This window comes from Neofelis nebulosa, chromosome 4, assembly GCF_028018385.1.
Source record: "Neofelis nebulosa isolate mNeoNeb1 chromosome 4, mNeoNeb1.pri, whole genome shotgun sequence".
Classification (NCBI taxonomy): Eukaryota; Metazoa; Chordata; class Mammalia; order Carnivora; family Felidae; genus Neofelis; species Neofelis nebulosa.
Window position 1 is genome coordinate 163,935,032 of NC_080785.1, and position 22,161 is coordinate 163,957,192.

The following is a 22,161-nucleotide window of genomic DNA, read 5'->3' on the forward strand; positions in this document are numbered from 1 at the left end:
CCCACAGGTCTCGGTCCCTTTAAGGCGTCGCCAAATAGCGTAACGGGCTGCGCCAGACAGTGGACCCTTGGTGGGGGGCGGGGCTGCGGGGCGCCCTGTGGTGAATAATTTAAAGGGGCCGCGCCTGCGGCGCCGGGCGGAAAGCTACCGGTGTTGGCGCAGAGTGGAGCCTGGCTGCGGCCCCCTGGGTGAGTCCGGGTTTTCGTCGCCCCCGCAGACGCGTCCCTTCCGGGATCGTTAGCGAGACCTTGGTTTTCCTAAGATCTGTCCTCCGATTTCTGGTAGTCCCAGGCTCTCTTATGTTCCCATCCCCCTCCTCCCCCAGTTCCCGGCAGGTGTTTCCACGCGGGTAGCTGGGCGTGCGCTAGGGTGAAAGGGCCCTAGTTCTCCGTAAATTTTCCATGTAGTCTCTAAAGGGCCCAGTGACTCCCCCAAGTTTCCGTTAGTACTCCAGCCGTGCTAGAAACATTCTCATTCCCTCAGAAAAGCCCCAGTAGTATTCCAGCGTTCATCCCGAGGCCGGTTCTCTAGCTCAAACGACCGCTGGGACGTGCCCATCCAGCTCCCAGTTTCCCCAGTAACAGTCCTGTATTCCTGGGAATCTAGGCAACTTTACAGTGACCCCCGGTAATTCCAGCATCCCTGGTTTCGTCTCAGTAATGGCGCCAGCATCGTTCCCAAAGTTCCAGTGATGCTCCACACTGTCAGAGACCCCATAACTTTATTAATGCGTGACAGTAAAGCTCCAACATCAGCCAGGAACACCTTGTGACCCCGCCCCACTCCGAGCATCTCGGGATCCTTCCGAGACCTCGACATCACCCCAGGATCCCTTGTGTGGTAGTTTGCCGGCAGCACTCCCAGCGCCCCGGCCTGTGGGTTTCCCGAGGGGCAGGTTTAGGTCAGAAGCCAGTCATCTCCTCGACCCCCATGGCTTGAAGACCCCAGTTTCCCTGGGAAGGTCCATCCAGCCTTCGCAGGGGGGTGCGGCCTTGCGTCTGCTGGGTCAGAATTGATCAATCCCGCAGGGAAGAAGACAGGAAGGGGCCACTTGCGGGAGGAAGTCGGTCCTCTTGGCGCCCGTGCAGTGGCTGCTGACTGGGTGTCTGGCAGGCTGCCCTTTAGCCCCAGGGTGGGGCTCTACCGCTGGGGCGTCTGCCGGCCCACCGTATGGGTGACGGGAGCCAGGCGGGGAACCAGGGACCCCCCCTCCCCCCACTCCCTAGCCCGGGACTCGAGGTCCACCTGCACCACTTCTCTGCTCTTCAGTGCCCCTCCAGCTGTCCTCTGGCCAGCAACGCCATCCAGGTGGCCCGTACGAAAGGGGCAAGGCTCATGGTAAGGAGCAGGGCTTGCGGCAGGGGAGAGGGGGGCCCAGAGCGGCGACTTGCACCGGTTCCTCCTACTTCGTATTCCCTAGGACTCAGGGCTACCAGACCTGCCTCCCAGTCTGAAGCAACTGATGGAGGCTCCGCTGCAAACCGGAATGGTAAGGGTTGGGGAGGTGTGGCGCTGCGGGAACTACAATTCCCGAAATGCTCAGCGCTCATCGCGGTCCCGTGAGACCTTGGTTACGCCTGTTCTGGCGGAACTACGTTTCCCGGCGTGCACCGCGGGCCGCGGAGCCGCCGGAAAAGAGTTGCGCCCCCGGGGAGGGAGCAGCGCCGGCCCATTCTGCAGATGGGGGCATCGAGTCACGGGCCGTCTGTGACCTCCTCGGGGGCCGGGGACTTGGCGGAGTGGGATGGGGACGGGGGCGTCCCGGCCTCCGTGGAGGGCTCGGCAGGCCGGATATGCGATGCGCAGCCAGTGCCCTTCATCCCGCAGGTGCTGGGCGTGATGATTGGGGCTGGAGTCGCGGTGCTGGTCACTGCCGTATTCATCCTCCTGCTGGTGCGGAGACTGCGAGTGCAGAGTGAGGACCCGGAGGGCCCCTCCGGGGAGGCTGCGGCGTAGGGAGCTGAAATGTCCGGGGTCCTGAGGCAGTAGAGATGGGACTTACAGGAGTCTCCGGGCAGGGTCCTCATCTCTGGTCGCGTGGAGTCTGCGCGGAGCTCAGAGTGCTTCTCTCCCCACTTATCCCCAGAGACTCCAGCCCCGGATGGTCCCAGGTATCGATTCCGGAAGAGGGACAAAGTGCTTTTCTATGGTCGGAAGATTATGCGGAAGGTGAGTCTAGGACCTCCTGGGGTCCTTGCCGACCACACAAAGGTTCTACCCTTTCCCCCTTGCACCTCTTAGTAAGCCCGCCCTCCTTGAGTAAGCGTCTCTGGATCTGGTCCCTTCTCCCCTTAGGTCTGAACTGGCAGTTCACCCATCCCCCATCCTTAATTCTCCTAGGTGTCACAATCCACTTCCTCCCTGGTGGATGCTTCGGTCTCCACCACTTCCCGGCCACGCATGAAGAAGAAACTTAAGATGCTCAACATTGCCAAGAAGTAAGGCTGTACTGGGTGTACCTGGCGCTGGGGGACCATCTCAGGGACCTTTTGAGTAATCAGCCCACAGCAAAGGGACTATCTAAGGGTTCTTTGAACCCCACAGACTCAGAGGGGCTATCTCAGAACTCTCCCACACCAGACAGGCTGTCTGTGGTGTCTCTGTGCCCCGAGGGCTCTCTCAGCTATGTTCCCCTACCACAGGGGTGTCCGTGAGCCCGTTACCGCCAGCCCATATCTCAGACACTTTATAATACACGTAGGGGTCTGTCTCTTGGTTTGCCCTGTGGGCTAGTTCATGGGTCTCCCCACCCAAGAAGTGATTCATTGGGGTTCACTCAGGTGTTTCTGTGACCTGCTGGAGGGACTGTCTCTAGCTTTTGCGTTCTGGGGGTATCTCTGCAATTTCTCTCCGTCAAAAAGCATCTTTCTATGTTACCTGCCTTAGAGTTCTTCCCACACTAAGGAGGCTGTCTTAAGCATTTCTGTACCGCCAGGAGTTATTTCAAGAATCTTCTTGCTTTAAGAAGCATAGGAGGGCATGTGAGGGGCCCATGTCATCAGCAAAGGGCTATCTCAGAGTCTGTGAGAAAGGCCCTCCCAGGGATCTTTCTAAGTTGGAAGCTGGCTCTGGGGTCAGTTTCCTGACATCATGGAATATACCTGAAGGTCTGTTTTGAGGGTGTCATCCCAGGGCTGTTCATGATCAACAGTTGTGTTATCACACAGCTTTTTAGGACTTGAGAAGCATGGGTAGCTTTAGATTCTCTGTGGTCAGTTGAGAGTTTATATCTCGTGTGTGTTTATGTCGCGGGGGTGGTCTCAGTGTGTGCGTACCCTTAAGGAGCTACACTGATGTCATGACCTTCAGAGGGCTATCTCAGCTCTCTGTGAACTGGGTACGGGCTAGCCCAAGATCTCTCTGATCAGAAAAGGAGCCATGTCTGGATTTCTCTGTATCATGGAGTTTAATTCAGGGGTCTGGTCATACTAAAGGGTCTATGTCAGGAGTCTTGTGACCAGGGGAGGGATCATCTCAGTAGTAACTGTGCCTTGCCAGGAAGGGTTCTCCCAGGTCTATGGTTAGCAGAGGAGCTATATCTGTACTCTCCACACATGATGAGACCTATTTCAGGAGTCGTTGTGACCATCAAAGGCGTCATCTCAGGGTTCTTGATATCTGGGCATAAGGGCTAGCTCAGGGATCTTTGCAAAGATCAAAACAGTTGTACCGGGGGGTGCCTGGGTGGCTCAGTCGGTTAAGCGTCCGACTTCGGCTCAGGTCACGATCTCGCGGTATGTGAGTTCGAGCCCCGCGTCGGGCTCTGTGCTGACCGCTCAGAGCCTGGAGCCTGTTTCAGATTCTGTGTCTCCCTCTCTCTCTGACCCTCCCCCGTTCATGCTCTGTCTCTCTCTGTCTCAAAAATAAATAAACGTTAAAAATAAGTAAATAAATAAATAAATAAATAAATAAATAAACGTTAAAAAATAATTAAAAAAAAAAAACCAAACAGTCGTACCGGGGGTCTCCTCATATGATGGAAGCCACCCCAGAGATCTGTTTGCATTAGAGAGATTATGTCAGGGTCTAGTCTGTGCTGAGAAAGATGGTCTCAGGGTCCCATGGTGAACAGAGGTGCTATTTTTGGGGGCAGCCCATATCTTACGTCAGGGATCTGCCTAACTATAGGTTCCATCTCAGAAGCTTACAATTAGTGAAGGAGTAATCAGCAAATTCATTTTGTGAGGGATCAGATCAGTAAACATTTTAGGCCTTACAGGTCATACGATCGTTACAATTACTCAGCTTAGCTGTTGAGCGGAAGTAGCCGCAGGTAATATGTGAACGAACATAAATGAACGTGAATTGCGTGTGTGCCAATAAAACTTTATTTACACAAGTGGGTAGTAGGCCAGAGTTTGCTGATCCCTGTCTTTTGTGATTTGGGGGAAAGGCTGTGTGGAGTCTCAGGTCTGCCCGAGCCCTCTCCCTACCCTCCCCCTACACCCTTCTCTTCCCACCAGGATCCTGCGCATCCAAAAAGAGGCCCCAACACTGCAACGGAAGGAGCCCCCGCCCGCGGTGCTTGAAGCTGACTTGACGGAGGGTGACCTGGCTAACTCCCACCTGCCCTCCGAGGTGCTCTACATGCTCAAGAATGTCCGGTCAGTGTTGGGGTGCAGGCGGGGGGCTGCAGAGCTGGGGGCTCACCTGACCTCCTGCATTCCTGCTCCTCCTCCTCCCTCCCCCATCCAACAGGGTGCTGGGCCACTTCGAGAAGCCGCTCTTCCTGGAGCTCTGCCGACACATGGTCTTCCAGCGGCTCAGCCAGGGTGACTACGTCTTCCGGCCAGGCCAGCCAGATGCCAGTATCTATGTGGTGCAGGATGGGCTGCTGGAGCTCTGTCTGCCAGGGCCTGTGAGTGGACCACCCAAGGGGGCACCAGAGGGAGATGGGCAGGGGCAATGGGCACTGGTTATCGGGATGGCCATTGCTGTCAGTCAGCAGGGTGGTAGTCTTCTGAGATGTGCGGGCAGGAGTTGGGAATGAATGCCCAAAGCTGTCGGGGTGGTCTACATCGTCAGCAGTCACAGTTAGTGATGCCTAGGAAATGGATGCTGGTCAAAGACTTGGTGGGTGCCGGGATCGGGATGTCAGTGATCACTGGGTGGTGAGGTCGAGAGCCAGGGGTGTGGTCAGGAGGTGGAATGCCTGTTGGCAGGGTGGGGACAGCCGTGGTCAGCCCCCCACTCCCCTCTCGGTGTCTCAGGACGGGAAGGAGTGTGTGGTGAAGGAAGTGGTCCCTGGGGACAGTGTCAACAGCCTCCTGAGCATCCTGGACGTCATCACCGTGAGTGGTCGATCTTGGGGGGCGAGGAGGCTGGCTGTGAGGACAAAGTCGGAGGGCTGGTTTGGAGAGGGTCATCTCAGGGACGCCAATCTCCGATAGTTCCCTCGGGTGCCGCCAGTGTTCTCAAGGCACTGGCGTTGGGAAGGACTGGGGGAGCGGGAAGGGGGCTCATAGCCCCTGATCTTGAGTCTCCTCGTTCCCCTGCGCCCCCAGGGCCACCAGCACCCCCAGCGCACTGTGTCCGCCCGGGCGGCCCGAGACTCCACGGTGCTGCGGCTGCCAGTGGAGGCCTTCTCTGCTGTGTTCACCAAGTACCCCGAGAGCTTGGTGCGGGTGGTGCAGGTCAGCGGGCCCTCTGCCTCCCTCCACCTACCCGGCCGCCACGGGCACCTGTGGGCTGGGACTCAGCAGCCAACAGGTGCTCGAGCTGTGCTATGGGCCCTGAGCAGGCAGAGCTCCACGGGGGCCCTGTCCCCTCCCTCCAGCTGTCTCCACACCTGCTCCCCCCCATCTTCTGCCACCTGATTGTGGGTTTCTCCCCGGCTGGCCCTCTGCCCCGGGTCAGCCCCTCACTGCTGAGCCGACCTGAACCTTCCCTCCACTCCAGCCCCGTAACGCTTCCTCCCAGCCTTCCTGTTATCCAGCTCTTGTGTCGTCCCTCCCCCCCCCCCCCCCCCCCCCCCCCGCAGTGTCTCACCTCCAGTTTTCTCCCCGGCCCCGCCCCCTCCGACCACGCCCCTGCAGATTATCATGGTGAGGCTGCAGCGGGTTACCTTCCTGGCGCTCCACAACTACCTGGGTCTGACCAATGAGCTCTTCAGCCACGTGAGTTGTGCCGGGAGCACAGGGAACACGGGGCTGGGGGTGGGACGCGTGCCTCCCAGGTGGTACCACCAGGGTGCTCTCTGTCCCCAGGAGATCCAGCCCCTGCGCCTCTTCCCCAGCCCTGGCCTCCCAACCCGCACCAGCCCCGTGCGTGGCTCCAAGCGGGTAGTCAGTGCCTCCGCCACTGAGGAGCCAAGGGAGACTCCCGGCCGGCCACCTGACCCCACTGGGGCCCCGCTGCCTGGACCTGCAGGTATCCCAGAGGACCCCAGCCCTCTCCCGGGGACCCCTTAGCTGGGTACCCAGGTCTGACTCCTGTCCGGTCCCCTAGGGATCCCTAGCCTCAGGGAGCCATCGGAATCGCTTTCCTAGTTCCCTACCGCGTCATCCGAGCTTCAGGCGTGGTGGCTCTGAGGGGCCGGAGCCTGAACACGTGTCTCTCGCAGGGGACCCGGTGAAGCCCACCTCCCTGGAGGCCCCCTCCGCCCCGCTGCTGAGTCGCTGCATCTCCCTGCCAGTGGACATCTCAGGTTTGGGGCGCCGGAGGGGAGTGGGGGAGGCCATCAGGCTTCTGGGTTGAATGTAGGGGTCCCGGTCTTGATTTTCCCCATCTGTGAAGTGGGAATACTGGCAGCACTCGCGTGGCTTTTTGGCGGGTAATCACTGAGGTGGTTAAGAAGGATTCTGCGGCAGGGAGCGGTCACGGAGTAGTCCTGTCTGCACAGAGACGGGATTCGGCACGTAAGTCAAGTGTGGTCACTCGCGTCTTTGTTGTTTTTGTAAAATGCCTCCTGCTCACGGCAGGCTTGCAGGGTGGCCCCCGTTCGGACTTTGACATGGCGTATGAGCGTGGCCGGATCTCCGTGTCCCTGCAGGAAGAGGCTTCAGGGGGGCCCCAGGCGGCTCCCGCTCGGGTGAGGCCTTGCCCTCTCCCCCACCTCGCCCCAGCACCCTCCCGGGACCCCAGCCTGGTGCACGATGGCGTCCTCGGGAGGAGGTCAGGTGGGAGCACGGAGGTCACAGGCCCTGTCCCATGCAGACCCCCACTCAGGAGCCCCGGGAGCAGCCAGCGGGTGCCTGTGAGCACAGCTTCTGTGAGGAGGAGTTGGCCACGGGGGGTTGCCCCTTCGGGCCCTACCAGGGACGCCAGACAAGCAGCATCTTTGAGGCGGCGAAGCGGGAGCTGGCCAAACTGATGCGGATCGAGGTGGGCGGCTGTGGGGTCCTGGGGCACGTGAGGTGGAGGGTCGGCGGGGGGGTGCCGGACAGGCCCATCTCAACCCCGCTTTCCCTCCAGGACCCCTCCCTCCTCAACAGCCGGGTCCTGCTCCATCATGCCAAAGCTGGCACCGTCATCGCCCGCCAGGGGGACCAGGTGAGGCTAACTCCTGGTCTCGAATGCAGCTCTGACCCCAGACCTCTTTCTGACCCTTGATCCTTGCCCTTTGACCCTGTATGAAGATCCCCGAGTATGTGATTTCCGCCGCTGATTTTAGGTGCTGTGACCCTGATCCCTATGTCCTCTGGACCTATCGACCTTTCTTCTCCAACCCTTGAACCTTTTATCATAGGACCCCCGACCCCTAGATCTCTCTTACCTGCCCCGGCCTCTCCTGTGACTTGTATTTTCTGACCTTTCCGTTCCTCAGTATGCGCTCACATCCTGCGTGCCTCTCGTCCTGGGCCCCTGCTGGGGTGGGTGTGCGATAAGTGTGTGTGGATCAGAATCTGGACCCAGAGGCCGTGAACCAGCCCCTGGAGCTGGATTTCAGTGCTTCCTGGTAGCACCCAGCAAGTGTAGGAAAGCGTATCGCAGGAGTCCCTCTGGTGTGCACATGGGGAAACTGAGGCCTAGTCATGATTTCACAGTCCAGAAGCCAGGAGGAGGAGGAGGAGGAGGGTTCTGGACTGAGGGGGCCAGAGTTGCAATCAGACTCTGCCCTGACTCCCTCTGTGACTTTGGGCATGTCATCGGAAAAGTTCTCCGCTTCCTCATCCACAGAATGGGGTGATAATGGTAATTACCTGCTAGAATTGTCATGAGGGATAAAGAATAGTTCTGAACCTGAGGTGTTCAAGGGTGACAGGCCCAGGGGAGGGGGCGGAGCAGCTCATGGGGAGATTGGAGGGGGGGGTGTGACAGGACTCAGGCACTGAGACTGCAACCCCACTTCAGGGGAGGGCCAGGGGGGCCCCAGGCTTGGGGAGGGGGGTGTGGATTTGGGTGTGGCCCACCTGCTACCGGCTGAGATACTGTTCTATCACTTGATCTGTTGGTTGAGCAGATGCCCCGAGCTGCTCATTGCAAGGTTGGGCTCCTTTCTACAGAGGAAATTGGGTGCGGCTTTCGCCATCTGGGGCTGAGGAAGTGTGGTAACACCGCAGCTCTTGTGGGGGGCCCCTGGGCGCTGCTTATCTGCGAGACCAGGGGGCTCAACCCAGTCCCAGATGGCCTGCTAATGGACCAGAATGATCTACAACCATGCGAGGCTCCTGGGGGTGGGGGTGGGGGGGGCTCTTCAGAACTTTGTCAGGGATGTTAATCTGCTGTGTCTCTCTCCCTCCAGAAATTCATACCACTGGTTTGCAAATGGGGGCAGTTTTACCCCCCAAGGGACATTTGCCAGTGTTGTGACATTTTTTATTGTCTTGGGAGGGTGCTACTGGCATCTAGTGGGTGAAGGCCAGACATGCAAGAATGCACAGGACAGTCCCCCCCCACCCCCCAGCAGATTTATCCAGTCCTGAGGTTATGAAACTCTGCTTTACACAGGTATTGCCCAAAGTGTGCTTCTTGGAACACCTGTATTACTTACAAACAAGGGATCTGTGCTCAAACAGGTTCCTGGAATGTTGGCTATTGAATCCCTTTGTGGAAGCTCTATTAGCATATTCAAGGCTCTGAGAAGTCCTGCAGTGAAGAGACTTGCTTCCCAATCTGATGACAAAATGGCAGATTAATTTAGCAACCCCCATTCATATCCCAAACCGAATCTGGAAATTCTCTTAGAGGGTTCCAGCAGGTGTGTGTGTGTCCTGGGACTGTAGAGGCAGGAGATACCAGTAAGGCCCCTGCCCTTGGGAAAACCCACAGTTCTGACAGACCTTGCGTTCAAAAGAATTACACCAGTTCTTGTAAAATCATGTGCTTAGTGCATACACATAAAAGATGTTTTTGCCTTTACAAAATCTGGCTTAGGCAGGGTAGCACCTCTGAGGAAGTAACCTCCAGCTAAGGAGGAAGGAGGGGGAGGAATTAATTATGGGCAAGGGGCAGAAAAGAGCTTTCTAGGCAGAGGGAAAACTTGTGCAAATGTCCTGTGGTGGAAATAGGATATTTGACCTCTAGGAAACAAAAGGAGATGCAGTGGAACAAGGGAACTGGGAGCAAAGGAGATATATATGTGTGTGTGTGTGTGTGTGTGTGTGTGTGTGTGTGTGTGTGTATATGTGTGTATGTATATATATGTGTGTGTGTGTATATACGTATATATATATTTATACATATTTGGGGATAGTTTTTTTGGCATCTAATTCACATACTATGCAATTCATGCATTTAAAGAGAAGCCTGTGGTTTTTAGTATATTCACAGAGTTGTGCGCCGATCAACACTATAAAATTTTTTAATGACTTTCTTTTTAAAATTTATTTTGAGAGCGAGCACACAAGCAGGGTGGGGGCAGAGAGAGAGAACCCTGGGCAGGCTGTCAGCTCGGAGCCCCACACGGTGCTCAAACTCACGAACTGTGAGATCATGACCTGAGCCGAAATCAAGAGTCGGACGCTTAACCGACTGAGCCACCCCAGGCGCCCCGTAGACTGCTTTTAACTTTTGCCAGACTGTTTTCCAAAGCGGCTGCTCTGTTTTTACCTTCCCACCAGCAGTGGGTGACAGTTGTAGTTTCTCTGCATCCTCTCTAACACATTTTGATTCTAGTCATCCCAGTGCGTGCAGCAGCATCTCGTGGTTGTGTTTTTTGTGTTGGGAGAGAGCACGTGCACGAACGACTGGGAGACGGGCAGAGGGAGAGAGCATCTCAAGCAGGCTCCATGCTTAGCTCAGAGCCCAATGCGGGACTTGATCCCACGACTCCAGGATCATGACCTGAGCTGGAATCAAGAATCAGACAGTCAACCAACTGAGCCACCCAGGTGCCCCTCATGGTTTTGATTTGAATTTCCCTAGTGATCGATGATTTTGATCATCTTCTCATGTGCTTATTGGCCATTTGTCTACCTTCTTTGGGGAAGTGTCTATTCTGAGACTTTGACCATTTTTTAAAATTGAGTCATCTGTCTTTTTGTTATTGAGTTGTAAGAATTCTTTATGTATTCCAGATACAAGACCCTTAGCAGATACGGGATTTGCAAGTATTTTCTCCCAGTCTCTGGGTTGTCCTTTCAGTTTCTTGAATCAGTGTCCTTTGAAACTCAGAGTTTTTCATTTTGATTAAGTCCAACTTATCAAGTTTGTGTTGTTGCTCATATTTTTGGTGTCATATCTAAGGATTCCCCACCAAATTCAGAGTCACAAAGACTGAGCCCTATATTTGCTTCTATGAGTTTTACAGTTTTACCTTTTACCTCCATGTCTTTTGATCCATTTCTATATGGTGTGAGGTAAGGGTCCAGATTTATTCTTCCATGGGCTAACTAGTTGCTCTGCATAAACTCAGAGGGTTTAAGCTCAGCCATGCCACCCCCTTCCATAGCCCTTGTAGCCTCTTGCCGGCTATGTTGGAGAGAATTTACGGAGCTTGGGGCACCTGGCTGGCTCAGTCGGTTGAGCATGGGACTCTTGATCTCAGGATCATGAGTTGAACCCTGTGTTGGGCATAGAGATTACTTAAAAAAAAAAAAATCTCATGGGTGCCTGGGTGGCTCAGTCAGTTAAGAGCCCGACTCTTGATTTCAGCTCAGGTCATGATCTCATGGTCTCATGGTCTGTGGGTATTGAGCTCCGTGCTGACAGCAAGGAACCTGCTTGGGATTCTCTCTCCCACTCTCTCTGCCTCTTCCCTGACTGTGCACGCTCTCGCTCTCAAAATAAGTAAACTTTTTTTTAAGAAATCTTCAAAAAAGAATTTATGGGCCTTAATCTGGTCTCAGATTTTGTTAATCCGTTACTAATGGCTACCATGGGTGCCCAATGGAAATTAGATATGTTGTGCAGCTCAGAGCGCTGCAGAGCGTTTCCTCCCTCCTTTAACTTTTCCTTCCTTAACTTTTCCTCGGGGTGCACTGAGCTGAGTTGAGGGTGGGAGTGTTGCCCCCGTGCCCATCTCTGCCTCTGCCCCCCAGGATGTGAGCCTGCACTTTGTGCTGTGGGGCTGCCTGCACGTGTATCAGCGCATGATCGACAAGGCGGAGGACGTGTGCCTGTTCGTGGCACAACCCGGAGAGCTGGTGGGTCAGCTGGCGGTGCTCACCGGGGAGCCCCTTATCTTCACACTGAGAGCCCAGCGAGACTGCACCTTCCTGAGGATCTCTAAGTCTGACTTCTATGAGTATGGCGGGAGGCCCCCCCAGTGTTGGGGTGGGAGTGGCACTTGGAGGGCCCGACTTGACCCCATTGTGCTGGGGCAGAGCCCCCCCCCCCCCCCCCCTCGCCGCCCGGTGCCTTTCCCCAGACAGCTTTGAGCCCTTCTGCTCCCACCACCAGGCCATCACGGGCCCTCTCCACTTCCCAAGGACATTCCCTTCCAGCTCCCCTCCCCCGGCTCACGCACCCCCCACTGTCCCCTGTAGGATCATGCGTGCACAGCCCAGTGTGGTGCTGAGCGCCGCGCACACGGTGGCCGCGAGGATGTCGCCCTTCGTGCGCCAGATGGACTTTGCCATCGACTGGACGGCGGTGGAGGCGGGACGCGCTTTGTACAGGTGCAGCTCAGGCCTTGCCTAGGACGCAGCCCCCACCCCGTGGCAGCCCCCACCCCGTCTCACCCGCTCCCCACCCCAGGCAGGGCGACCGCTCCGACTGCACCTACATCGTGCTCAATGGGCGGCTGCGCAGCGTCATCCAGCGCGGCAGCGGCAAGAAGGAGCTGGTGGGCGAGTACGGCCGCGGCGACCTCATTGGTGTGGTAAGCGCCCACCTACCGCCCTCCGAACTCTGTAAGCCCCCCCCCCCCCCCCCCCCCCGTCTCGCTCCTCCCAACAAAACACGGCGTCCCAGGTAGTCTGATGGGACGGTGATGGCGGCTCCCTTCCGTGGGCGGGAGGAGGGGGGCGACTTCTTGGGGTGGGGAGTCTTCATGGGTCTCCTCCCCAGACTTCTATCAGAAGAGGAGACAACCCCCCCACCCCCCGCCGACCCCTGCCGCATGGGTCCCTCTCCCCGACGTTCTAATGAGTCGTGGGGCCTGATCTTCCATCCCATATCGGGGGACCGTCGGGGTAGGGCCGGACCGCCTCCTCTCTGCAGCCACGGTCGGCTTCCCCTTTCCTACCCGGGACCTCCCGGCTCAAGCAGCCCTGGTCACGCACGCGGTCCCCCAGGTGGAGGCGCTGACACGACAGCCTCGTGCCACGACGGTGCACGCGGTGCGCGACACGGAGCTGGCCAAACTCCCCGAGGGCACCCTGGGCCACATCAAACGTCGATACCCGCAGGTGCTGCTGGGTGCTGTGCGGGCTGGTCTCCTTAATGGAGGGGAGGGCCCGAGGGGGCAGGGCCTAATGGGGGGGGGGGGATAGAGCCCTAGGGAGGCGGTGGAAACCCCCCCAGTAAGAGCAGGGCTCTTTGGGGGCGGGGCCCGGGTAAGGGGTACGCAGGCAACCGAGTAGGAGGAGGGAAAAGTTGCCCCTCTCGTCTTACTGGAACGCCGGTTTCCCACGCCCAGGTCGTAACCCGCCTCATCCACCTGCTAAGCCAGAAAATTTTGGGGAATTTGCAGCAGCTGCAAGGACCCTTCCCGGGTGAGAGCCGGCATCCCCGGGAATGCTGGGGGATGTAGTCATAAGCCTAGAACACGCAGGGAGAGGGAGCCCTAAGCCCTGGGCATGCTGGGAGTTGGAGTCGGGCGTAGAAACCACGCTCTGGGTGGGGCTTGAAGCGGGGGGGGGGGGGGGGAATCTGATGGATTTCCGGTGCCTGCTGTGGGGGCGGGGAGGGGGATGGAGTTCGGGTTCCTGGGCAGGCCGGAAACGGAGACCTAGACCCCCGGCCATGCTTTTAATGGAATCTAAAGTGTCGGCAGTGCTGAAGGGCAGAGTCTTTAGTGGCAAGCTGGGTTGTGGGTGTCCAGGCCTACGGGGCGGGCTAGGGACCATATCTTGAGCCCACTGTAGAGGGAGTCCTTAAAGGAGTATGCTGGGAAATGAAGTCCGTCGGGGTGGGGGGTGGGGTCAAGGGTCTTGTTGGGGAGTGGCTTCTGAAGTGACGGGCAAGCTGGAAGGTGTGGTTCTCTGTTCCAGCGTTTGCTGGGAGGTGTGGTTCCTTGAGTTAGGGTCCTTCGGGGAATGGAGTCGGGTAACAGGCATGTGGGAGTATGGGGCTGAGATTCTCTGTGAGGGCAAGCCGACCCTGATCAGCCCAGCAACCTCTACACCTGCCCTTCTTTATCCCCAGGGTCTTATTAGGCCCCTTCGGCCTTGATGCCTGGATGGGGGATGGGCAGTGGTGACCCTTGGCTAAGAACCGCCCCCACACCCAGGGTCTTTCCTGACATTTTTTCCCCTGTCTTGGCCCATGTATACAAATGCCCATTCACTTCCATCAGGCCATCCGTCCACCCTTGTCACAATTCTGGGGCAATCGCAGGGGCAGAAACGTCAAGATTTCAGACCCCTGAGAGTCTCTCTGTTGATGAAATACAGAAAAGTTTTCCAGGGAGCATCTAACGTCCTAGGCACTGTGCTGGGCACGGGACGGGGGAGAGTGCATAGGCAGACAAAGCTTCTAAAAGGGCTTACAGCTCGACAAGCGAGGTATTTTAATGTTTAATTAATTAATTAATTAATTAATTTAGAGAGAGAGTTTGAGCAGGGTAGGGACAGAAAGAGAGAGAGACAGAGTCCGAGGCAGGCTCCAGGCTCTTGAGCTGTCAGCACAGAGCCCGATGCGGGGCTCAAACTCACCAACCGGGAGATCATGACCTGAGCCACAGCCGAGGCTTAACTGACTGAGCCAACCAGGCGCCCCACAAGCGAGGTATTTGAAAAACACAAAGAAAAGGCCTGACGTCACAAGCTGATACATACAGTGAAGAAAACAAAAGGTCTTGATGGAATGTGACTAGCGGAGGGAGGGCGGCCTTTCTGAGGATGATGAGCTGAGACTTGACAAATTAGATAGGGCCTGGAGGGGAACTAGGAAGACCCACACGGGATTTGGGGGCTTTGGACCGCTTCACGGATGAAAGGGAGCCAGCGGGAGAAATGGAGGCCGGGGCCTGGAGCCTGGGAGGGGCATTTAAGCTTATTAAGACTGGGAAGCATCTGGAGGGGAGGAGGCAGTGAGAGCTCCAGGCAAGAGAGAGGGGTTCATGACTTGGTGTAGGAGGTTAGTGGAGAAACTGAGAAGCAAGTGGATGTTTCTGCCTAGTTTTGCGTTTAAGTCCCTTCAGTGGACAGAGGCACCAAGGCCAGAATGGGGTGGGAGCACGGATCCGTCCATGCAGACACATAATGTAGAGTTATGTGATGGATCCTGTTGAGGAGATTAGGCCCCAAATCGAAGTTCACATGGGTAGGTCTTATCAAGACGGGGGACGGGGTGAGGCTGCGGGACCAGGACCGAAGCCGTTACCTTTGCTGTGGCTTCACCAGGCCTCAGCTAGGGGATGAGGGCCCGGGATTTCTGAGGAGGAGGAGGAGACAGGTCTACCCTCCGGACACGATTGCACAACAAATCTTTACTCGGGACTCAGCAGGCTCGGGACTCGGCGTCCCCCCTCACTCGGAACTTACCAACCCAGCCAGCAACTTGGCAACCGTGGCGGTCCTGCCGGTGTGCGCTGAGGTGCCCATGGTGGCCTTCACCCTGGAGCTGCAGCATGCTCTGCAAGCGATTGGTCAGTCGGGGAAAGGGGCGTGGCTAGAGGCCATTGGGCGGGGCGGGGCGCACGTGGGCGGAGCATTGGCCAGTGAGGGTGGGGTGGACCCGGGAGTGGAGGGGGGGTATTCTCTTATAGGAGAGCCTCCCTGCCCCCCCACCACTCCCCGCAACCCTGCACCCCTCTCTCTTGGCCTGGATTCCTAACTTCAACCACACCCATCCCCAGGTCCAACGCTTCTCCTCAACAGTGACATCATCCGGGCCCGCCTAGGGGCTTCTGCCCTGGATAGGTATGTGTTTGGGGTTTGAGGACGTGGGGATGGACTTGAAGCCCAGAATTCTTTCAATTCTAGTTGAGTTGTGGGCTGTGAACCAAGGAGCATGCGCCCCATCCTCCGGTCAATGGGAGCCCGTGGATTGAATCGCCCCTGGAGGGCGCGGACCAGGGGTCTAAGATCCCCTCCAACCGTCCAACCCGGAATGGAGCTGCATGGTTTCCGGGAGGTGTGGGACCCCTGACCAGCCCCCAGGATGGCTCACCCCCAACCCCTGTCCCAGCATCCAAGAGTTCCGGCTGTCAGGGTGGCTGGCGCAGCAGGAGGATGCCCACCGCATAGTGCTGTACCAGACTGACGCGTCACTGACACCCTGGACTGTGCGCTGCCTACGCCAGGCCGACTGCATCCTCATCGTGGGCCTGGGTGACCAGGAGCCCACTCTTGGCCAGGTCCGGAGACCGCACACAGTGACCCTGCCCTCCCGTGCCTGCGCCGGGCCCCGCACACCCTCACCGTGGGGCTAGGCGAGCGGGGATCCAAGCTCAGCCGGGGGAGGCGGGGGGGGGGGGGGGGGCGGCGGGGAGGAAATGACCCACGATCAGTGACTTCCACCCTCTGCTACCCCACAGCTGGAGCAGATGCTGGAGAACACGGCGGTGCGCGCCCTCAAGCAGCTGGTGCTGCTGCACCGGGAGGAGGGCGCGGGCCCCACGCGGACGGTCGAGTGGCTCAACATGCGGAGCTGGTGCTCGGGGCACTTGCATCTGCGCTGTCCACGCCGCCTCTTCTCTCGCCGCAGCCCAGCCAAGTTGGTGAGGGCTGCACTTGGAGAGGGGCCCCGCGGGAGGCGGGAGGGGGCGGGGGGGGAGGGGTGTGGAGCACCCTAGGGGCGGGGCCTAGGGGCTGTGGGGGCGGAGCGGTGGCGCGGAGGCTCAGGTACCGCCTCCTGCACCCCATCCTCATGCGTCGCCTCTCTCTCCCCCGCGCCCCCCGCCCCCTGCATCCCAGCACGAGCTCTATGAGAAGGTTTTCTCGAGGCGCGCGGACCGGCACAGCGACTTTTCCCGCCTGGCGCGGGTGCTCACAGGCAACACCATCGCCCTGGTGCTGGGCGGGGGCGGTGCCAGGTGAGGGGTGGGGCTTGTCCTGAAGGGTGGGGTTGCGGTGCCTGGGGGGTGGGGCTTGTTCCCTGGGAGCCCTCCTATAGGGATGGGGCTGGCGCTTGTTGGTTGCCTGGGGAGATGGGAGAAGGAGAGTCCTTGGTGGGGGGGCGGGGGTGGGAGATATCCAGGGAGTCCCTGGGTTTTCTCCCCTTTGCAGGGGCTGCTCACACATCGGCGTGCTGAAGGCATTGGAGGAGGCAGGGGTCCCTGTCGACCTGGTGGGTGGCACGTCCATCGGCTCCTTCATCGGTGCCCTGTACGCTGAGGAGCGAAGCGCCAGCCGCACTAAGCAGCGGGCCCGGGAGTGGGCCAAGGTGTGTGTTGGGGGGGAGGAGGCGGGGAGGGAGGAGGGGAGGGGGGAGGGAGGGGGGGGGACAGTCCCATCCCCACCCACCGCAGGAGGAGCACCCTGAAACCTGACCCCAAAGGGTTCCTGAGCCCTTTCTGCCCTTTTCCTGACTTAATTTGTGAACCCCACTTGGACCCCAATAGCGGATTCCTCCAGGACCTTGTGACCTCCTGGTTAGTGACCCGGCCCCCAGCTGGAGCCAATCAGGACCCTCTGTGACCCCCTTGTTAGTGACCCCGCGCGACTCCCGTTTGACCCCCACTGGCCTCCTTGCCCCTAGAACATGACTTCGGTGGTGGAGCCGGTGCTGGACCTCACGTACCCCGTCACCTCCATGTTCACCGGGTCGGCCTTCAACCGCGGCATTCACCGCGTCTTCCAAGACAAGCAGATCGAGGTGTGCCCTCCTCCCTTGCCTGCCCTGCCCCTGATGCTCCCTGCGGGAGCCCCCACTCCTCTGCCACCCTGGTCCCTGTCCCCACAGGACCTGTGGCTGCCGTACTTCAACGTGACCACGGACATCACCGCCTCAGCCATGCGCGTCCACAAAGATGGTGAGTGCCCCCAGCCAGCCCCACGACAACCTCTGTGGCCGTGTCGGGAGGGGGTGCAGGGAGGGCAGCTGAGCATCTGGGACGTTGTTAACATGAGTGACCGTCCGCCCCGGCCTGAGGGCCGAGCACTAACCACCACCCGCTAATGCCCCGGAGGCCCCAGGTATGTTTGTCCTCAGGGGTGGGGGGCTGGAAGGCTAGTCAGGCTCCTCACCCCCTCACCGCCGTCCCCGCAGGCTGCGTGTGGCGTTACGTCCGGGCCAGCGCCTCCTACTGTCCCTACCTGCCCCCACTCTGCGACCCCAAGGACGGGCACCTGCTGGTGGACGGGTGCTACGTCAACAACGTGCCAGGTCAGCGAGCCCACCGGGCTGGCCGGGCCTCCGAGCGTGTCTGAGCGTGTCTGTGCGTGTCTGTGTCTGTGTGTCCCGCCGGGCAGGCTCCCTGTGGCGATACGTACGCGCCAGCATGACGCTGTCGGGCTACCTGCCCCCGCTGTGCGACCCGAAGGACGGGCACCTCCTCATGGACGGCGGCTACATCAACAACCTGCCAGGCAAGTGGCTGCCCCTCGCTCACACGCAGAAGCGCGCGCAGCACACGCGTGAGCAGGTGGGCCCACGTGCAGGCACACAAACAGGCGCCCGGGAGGCCACGCCCTCGCACGCCCGTCCCTCCACGCTGCCGCAGACACACACGAGCGCACACGCACAGATGGCGGGCACCCGTGCGACCGAGTGAAGCTCTCGCACTTACCTGCTGACCTCACCCGCGCCGATGGCAGGCGGCCGGCTGTGCAGTTCGACGTCTCACATACCCGGAAGTGAGCGCATACGAACAGACGCGTGGGCTAGGTACACGCGCGCTCCCGGGCCCCGCAGGCCAGGGGGATCAGCAGACGACAGCGAATCCGGCCCCCGGCCTGATTTCGCAAATGAAATCACACAGCCACGCCCACTCGTTCACGCTCCGTCTGGTGGCCGCTCCCGTGCCGCCTGGCAGGGTCGCGCGCTTGTGACGGAGACCACGTGGCTGCAGAGCCGGAGTTGTTTTCTCTGTGGCCCCTTACGGGAAACGTTGGCAAACTCCCGCCATCGGTGCTCTGCACAGACGCACAGCCTAACAGCCACGCGCACGTGAGCAGGTGTGCACAGATCCGTAGGTGCACAGGCGCTAGGAGACTTGCGAGGGCCGTCCAGGTGGGTGCACAGAACGTAGACACACGCCGAGGTGTGTGTGCTCACACACACACACACACACACACACACACAGGAGACACACGGCTGGCAGGCATGTGCAGGCTCGTGCAGGCGCACGGACGTGGGCACGTGTTCTGAGACACACAAACAAGCTCGTGAGGGACTCAGGCAAAGTCTGATGGAGACTCAGGTATCTTTCCTGGCTGCAGGACCCTGTCCCCATCCCCCCAGGCCCTCCCAGACCCACTCGGGGATGCTCAGTGGGACACACGGACGTGGAAACACAGACCCACAGACACACCGGCCTCCTCACCAGGCCATCACCCGCCCTTCACCCCTCTGTCCTGTTTCTCTGAACGTCCTTGTTCCTGTTCATTGTTCTCTGTCCCCGTCTCAGCCCCAGATCTCCCCCCAGATCCTCTCTCCCTCCGAATCTCTGATATCTCTGCCCAGAAAATCTCTGTTGCTGTCTCTGCATCTCTGCATGTCTCTCCCTTGTGGTTTGATGTCCTCGCGTCTCCGTGTCTGTTTTCTTGCCCCTTGGTCTTCCAGCCTCTGTGACTCCATCTTCCTGCCTCTCTGTTTCCTGGTGTCCTCACCATCCTGTCTCTCCTTATCACTCCCTCCACACCTCTGCCCCCCCCCCACCCACGTGTCTGACTTTGTGTTTCTTCCCCAGCGACGTTGTCTGTACCTCCATTTTCTCCACCCCTCTGGCCCCACTTCCCCAGACCTAAAAGCTCCACTGTCTGACCCTACCTCCTCAATGTCATGGGCATCAATGCCAATGCCCTTTGCATACCGGCTTGTTGTTTGCATGGTTTTTCATGTGTGACCTTTTGCATGATGGTGTTTGTGGGACTGGGTTGAGCTTCCCTGCCCTGGGCTCTGGCGGGGAGCCACCTGCTGACCGCACCCGGCCCCACAGCGGACATCGCCCGCAGCATGGGTGCCAAGACGGTCATCGCCATCGATGTGGGGAGCCAGGATGAGACGGACCTCAGTACCTACGGGGACAGCCTGTCTGGCTGGTGGCTGCTGTGGAAGCGGCTAAACCCCTGGACAGACAAGATCAAGGTTCCAGACATGGCTGAGATCCAGTCTCGCCTGGCCTACGTGTCCTGCGTGCGGCAGCTGGAGGTTGTTAAGTCCAGCTCCTACTGCGAGTACCTGCGCCCGCCCATCGACTGCTTCAAGACCATGGACTTCGGGAAGTTCGACCAGATCTATGTGAGCGGGTGGGAGCGGCATGGTGCCTGTATGGTGGGCTGACAGAGCTTTACTACTTAGAGCCCAGAGCAACATGAGGGGAAGGATTCTAGGGCTCCGTTCCCAAATGGGATCTGTGAGGAACAGAACGGTAATTGATTTGTGATGTCTGCAGTGCGTGTGGCAAGGGAATGTGGCTGTGCATGTGCCGTGTAAGAACTAAGATTCCCATTATGTGCCAGCTGCACTGCCTGAAGCACTGTCTAGCGATTTCTAAAGCCATTTTCTGCATCGGTGGGAATGAGAACATTGGTCAGTTTGTAACGTTTGCCACAAGCATGGGAGAGGTGTGGAGCAGTGCATATGTCACCTGCCACTGACCTGAAAAATATGTCCTAGCCCATGCTAGCTGAAATTGACTGGGAGCTGCTGACCAGAGCCCTGAGTAAAAGAGTCTGACCCCTTTTCTGGGCTCACTAGGAAAGTGTGCCGTGATGGATTGGTGATGTCTGTCACGAGCACAAGAGATGGTGATATCTACAGACGTATTGCATTTTTGCAGACCTTGAAATAAGCTTACACAACATCATGTCAGGCCATTTGGTACTTGGCACACTGCACAGGGCTGAGTGGGAAAGAACATAGAGAGATTGGTAATGTCTGACAAGCACAGGATGAGAAGCTTGGGGACAAGTGTGTGACCTATGGCTGGCTCTGAAATAGGTTTAGTCTCAAATGCCAGCTCCCCCAGAGCATCAGGCTCTTGAGAGGCCAAGGAAAGGTCAACAGAACAGAGCTGAGGAGAGAAGGTGAGGCAGAGAAGACCGTTAGGGGAGTGGGGTTTGCGGGCATGGCCTCAGCCTTCTTGCCTCCTGCAGGATGTGGGCTACCAGTACGGGAAGGCTGTGTTTGGGGGCTGGAGCAGGGGCGACATCATTGAGAAGATGCTCACGGACCGGCGGTCTGCTGACCTCAATGAGAGCCGCCGTGCGGATGTAAGCCCGTGACCTACCCCAGTGGGGCCACTCTTAAAACTAGATTACCCCAGCCCGTCTCAGATGACCACAGACCTCCTTGGATTTAGCTGAGACCCTCAGACCAGAGAACTCCCCCTAGGATCTTCGGGCTCCCAAAACACCACAGGCCCTGATGCTCCAGGATCCTGCAGAGGCCCCGAGACCTTCACTTACACCTGCACTCCACAGGTTCTGGCCTTCCCCAGCTCTGGCTTCACCGACTTGGCAGAGATCGTGTCCCGGATTGAGCCCCCCACGAGCTACGTTTCCGATGGCTGTGCTGATGGTGAGGGGCCCAGGTCGCTCCTAGGAGGGTGGGGCTGGGCCTGGGATTGGTGGGCCCCTGGTCCCACACCTCACCTTGCTCCCTGATTCCAGGAGAAGAGTCAGATTGCCTGACAGAGTATGAGGAAGACGCAGGGCCTGACTGCTCGCGGGACGAAGGGGGCTCTCCCGAGGGCGCCAGCCCCAGCACCGCTTCTGAGATGGTGAGAACAAGTGGCCCAGGCCCTCCCCAAGGTGGGGTGACACGGCTGATGCATGCCGAGCGGCGTGCACCAGCATCCCGGGCTCTGTGATACATGTTGATATGTGTGTGTGGCACTCCTGTCCCCTCAGGAGGAGGAGAAGTCAATTCTCCGGCACCGGCGCTGCCCGCCCCCGGACCCTCCCAGCTCGGCTGTGGATGCCTGAGGACCTCAAGAGGGTCCCCCTGGGGCTGGGCTGGGGGCGAGCCCTGTGGGGGTGGCTCATTCCCTCTCTGCCTGCTGCTATGTCTGCGACCCTCCTGGGTCCCCCTTGATCCCAGCGCCCAGGGCGCACACACTGGACTGCCCTGCCCCCGAGGGGAGGGACAGCACCGCACTGAGGACCCTGGATCAGTTACTCCCAATAAACCCTCCCCTCTTGGAAGTGGCCTCATGTCATCTTTGGGTGCAGGGGGCACCTCGCCCCACCTTCCATGACTGGGATGGCTGGAGCTGGGGCCTAGACAGCCTTGAGCTTGTCACAGCCCCCGCCCCTGCTGCCCCCTTGCCCAGCCTCAGGCCCAGCTTCCCCGAGGGCTCTCAGAATTCACAGGACCTCCGAATGCCACAGGCAACCCCCAGGGATCACAGGTGTTCTTGGGTGCCCACCCTGGCACCCCTTATTTTCCCCCTGCCCTTGGCTGGTCCTACTGTGTGTACGTGCTTTGTGTGCTACGTGTGCCTACTGGGTGCGCAACAGAGCCTGGCTCCCAAAGGATGCCCTACGCAAATACGCAGGCACATGTGGG

The 22,161-nt window shown here is 58.7% G+C and overlaps 1 protein-coding gene across 5 annotated transcripts; it reads left to right on the forward strand.

Annotated features, from left to right (window-relative positions):
- The first annotated feature begins 67 nt into the window (after positions 1-67).
- Positions 68-21,797, forward strand: PNPLA6 (patatin like phospholipase domain containing 6). 5 transcript variants are annotated; one of them, XM_058728852.1, is made up of 35 exons: positions 68-188; positions 1,270-1,338; positions 1,421-1,489; positions 1,828-1,915; positions 2,087-2,169; positions 2,341-2,438; positions 4,464-4,604; positions 4,699-4,858; positions 5,211-5,291; positions 5,505-5,633; positions 6,036-6,116; positions 6,207-6,369; positions 6,563-6,646; positions 6,921-7,030; positions 7,156-7,323; positions 7,414-7,491; positions 11,421-11,626; positions 11,868-11,999; positions 12,079-12,202; positions 12,618-12,731; positions 12,962-13,037; positions 14,990-15,133; positions 15,344-15,407; positions 15,676-15,844; positions 16,025-16,207; positions 16,404-16,522; positions 16,716-16,872; positions 17,188-17,304; positions 17,392-17,461; positions 17,901-18,017; positions 19,589-19,890; positions 20,748-20,864; positions 21,075-21,171; positions 21,264-21,373; positions 21,504-21,797. In XM_058728852.1, exons 2-35 carry the CDS (start codon positions 1,336-1,338, stop codon positions 21,576-21,578), a joined length of 4,029 nt encoding a protein of 1,342 aa, XP_058584835.1. In that variant the 5' UTR covers positions 68-188; positions 1,270-1,335; the 3' UTR covers positions 21,579-21,797. The 5 variants fall into 5 exon arrangements, with proteins under 5 accessions (XP_058584835.1, XP_058584832.1, XP_058584831.1 ...); XM_058728849.1 differs by lacking the exons at positions 68-188; positions 17,901-18,017 and adding an exon at positions 17,698-17,814 and having other exon boundaries at positions 272-1,338; XM_058728848.1 differs by lacking the exon at positions 68-188 and having other exon boundaries at positions 276-1,338.
- The last annotated feature ends 364 nt before the right edge of the window (positions 21,798-22,161 follow it).

Excerpts from the sequence above, each read along its gene's own strand:
- PNPLA6 (XM_058728849.1), top strand. The coding sequence starts at position 1,171 with ATGGGTGACGGGAGCCAGGCGGGGAACCAGGGACCCCCCCTCCCCCCA. Across the intron at positions 5,292-5,504 it reads GCATCCTGGACGTCATCACC|GGCCACCAGCACCCCCAGCG; the intron begins GTGAGTGGTCGA and ends CTGCGCCCCCAG. Across the intron at positions 6,370-6,562 it reads CCCGCTGCCTGGACCTGCAG|GGGACCCGGTGAAGCCCACC; the intron begins GTATCCCAGAGG and ends TGTCTCTCGCAG.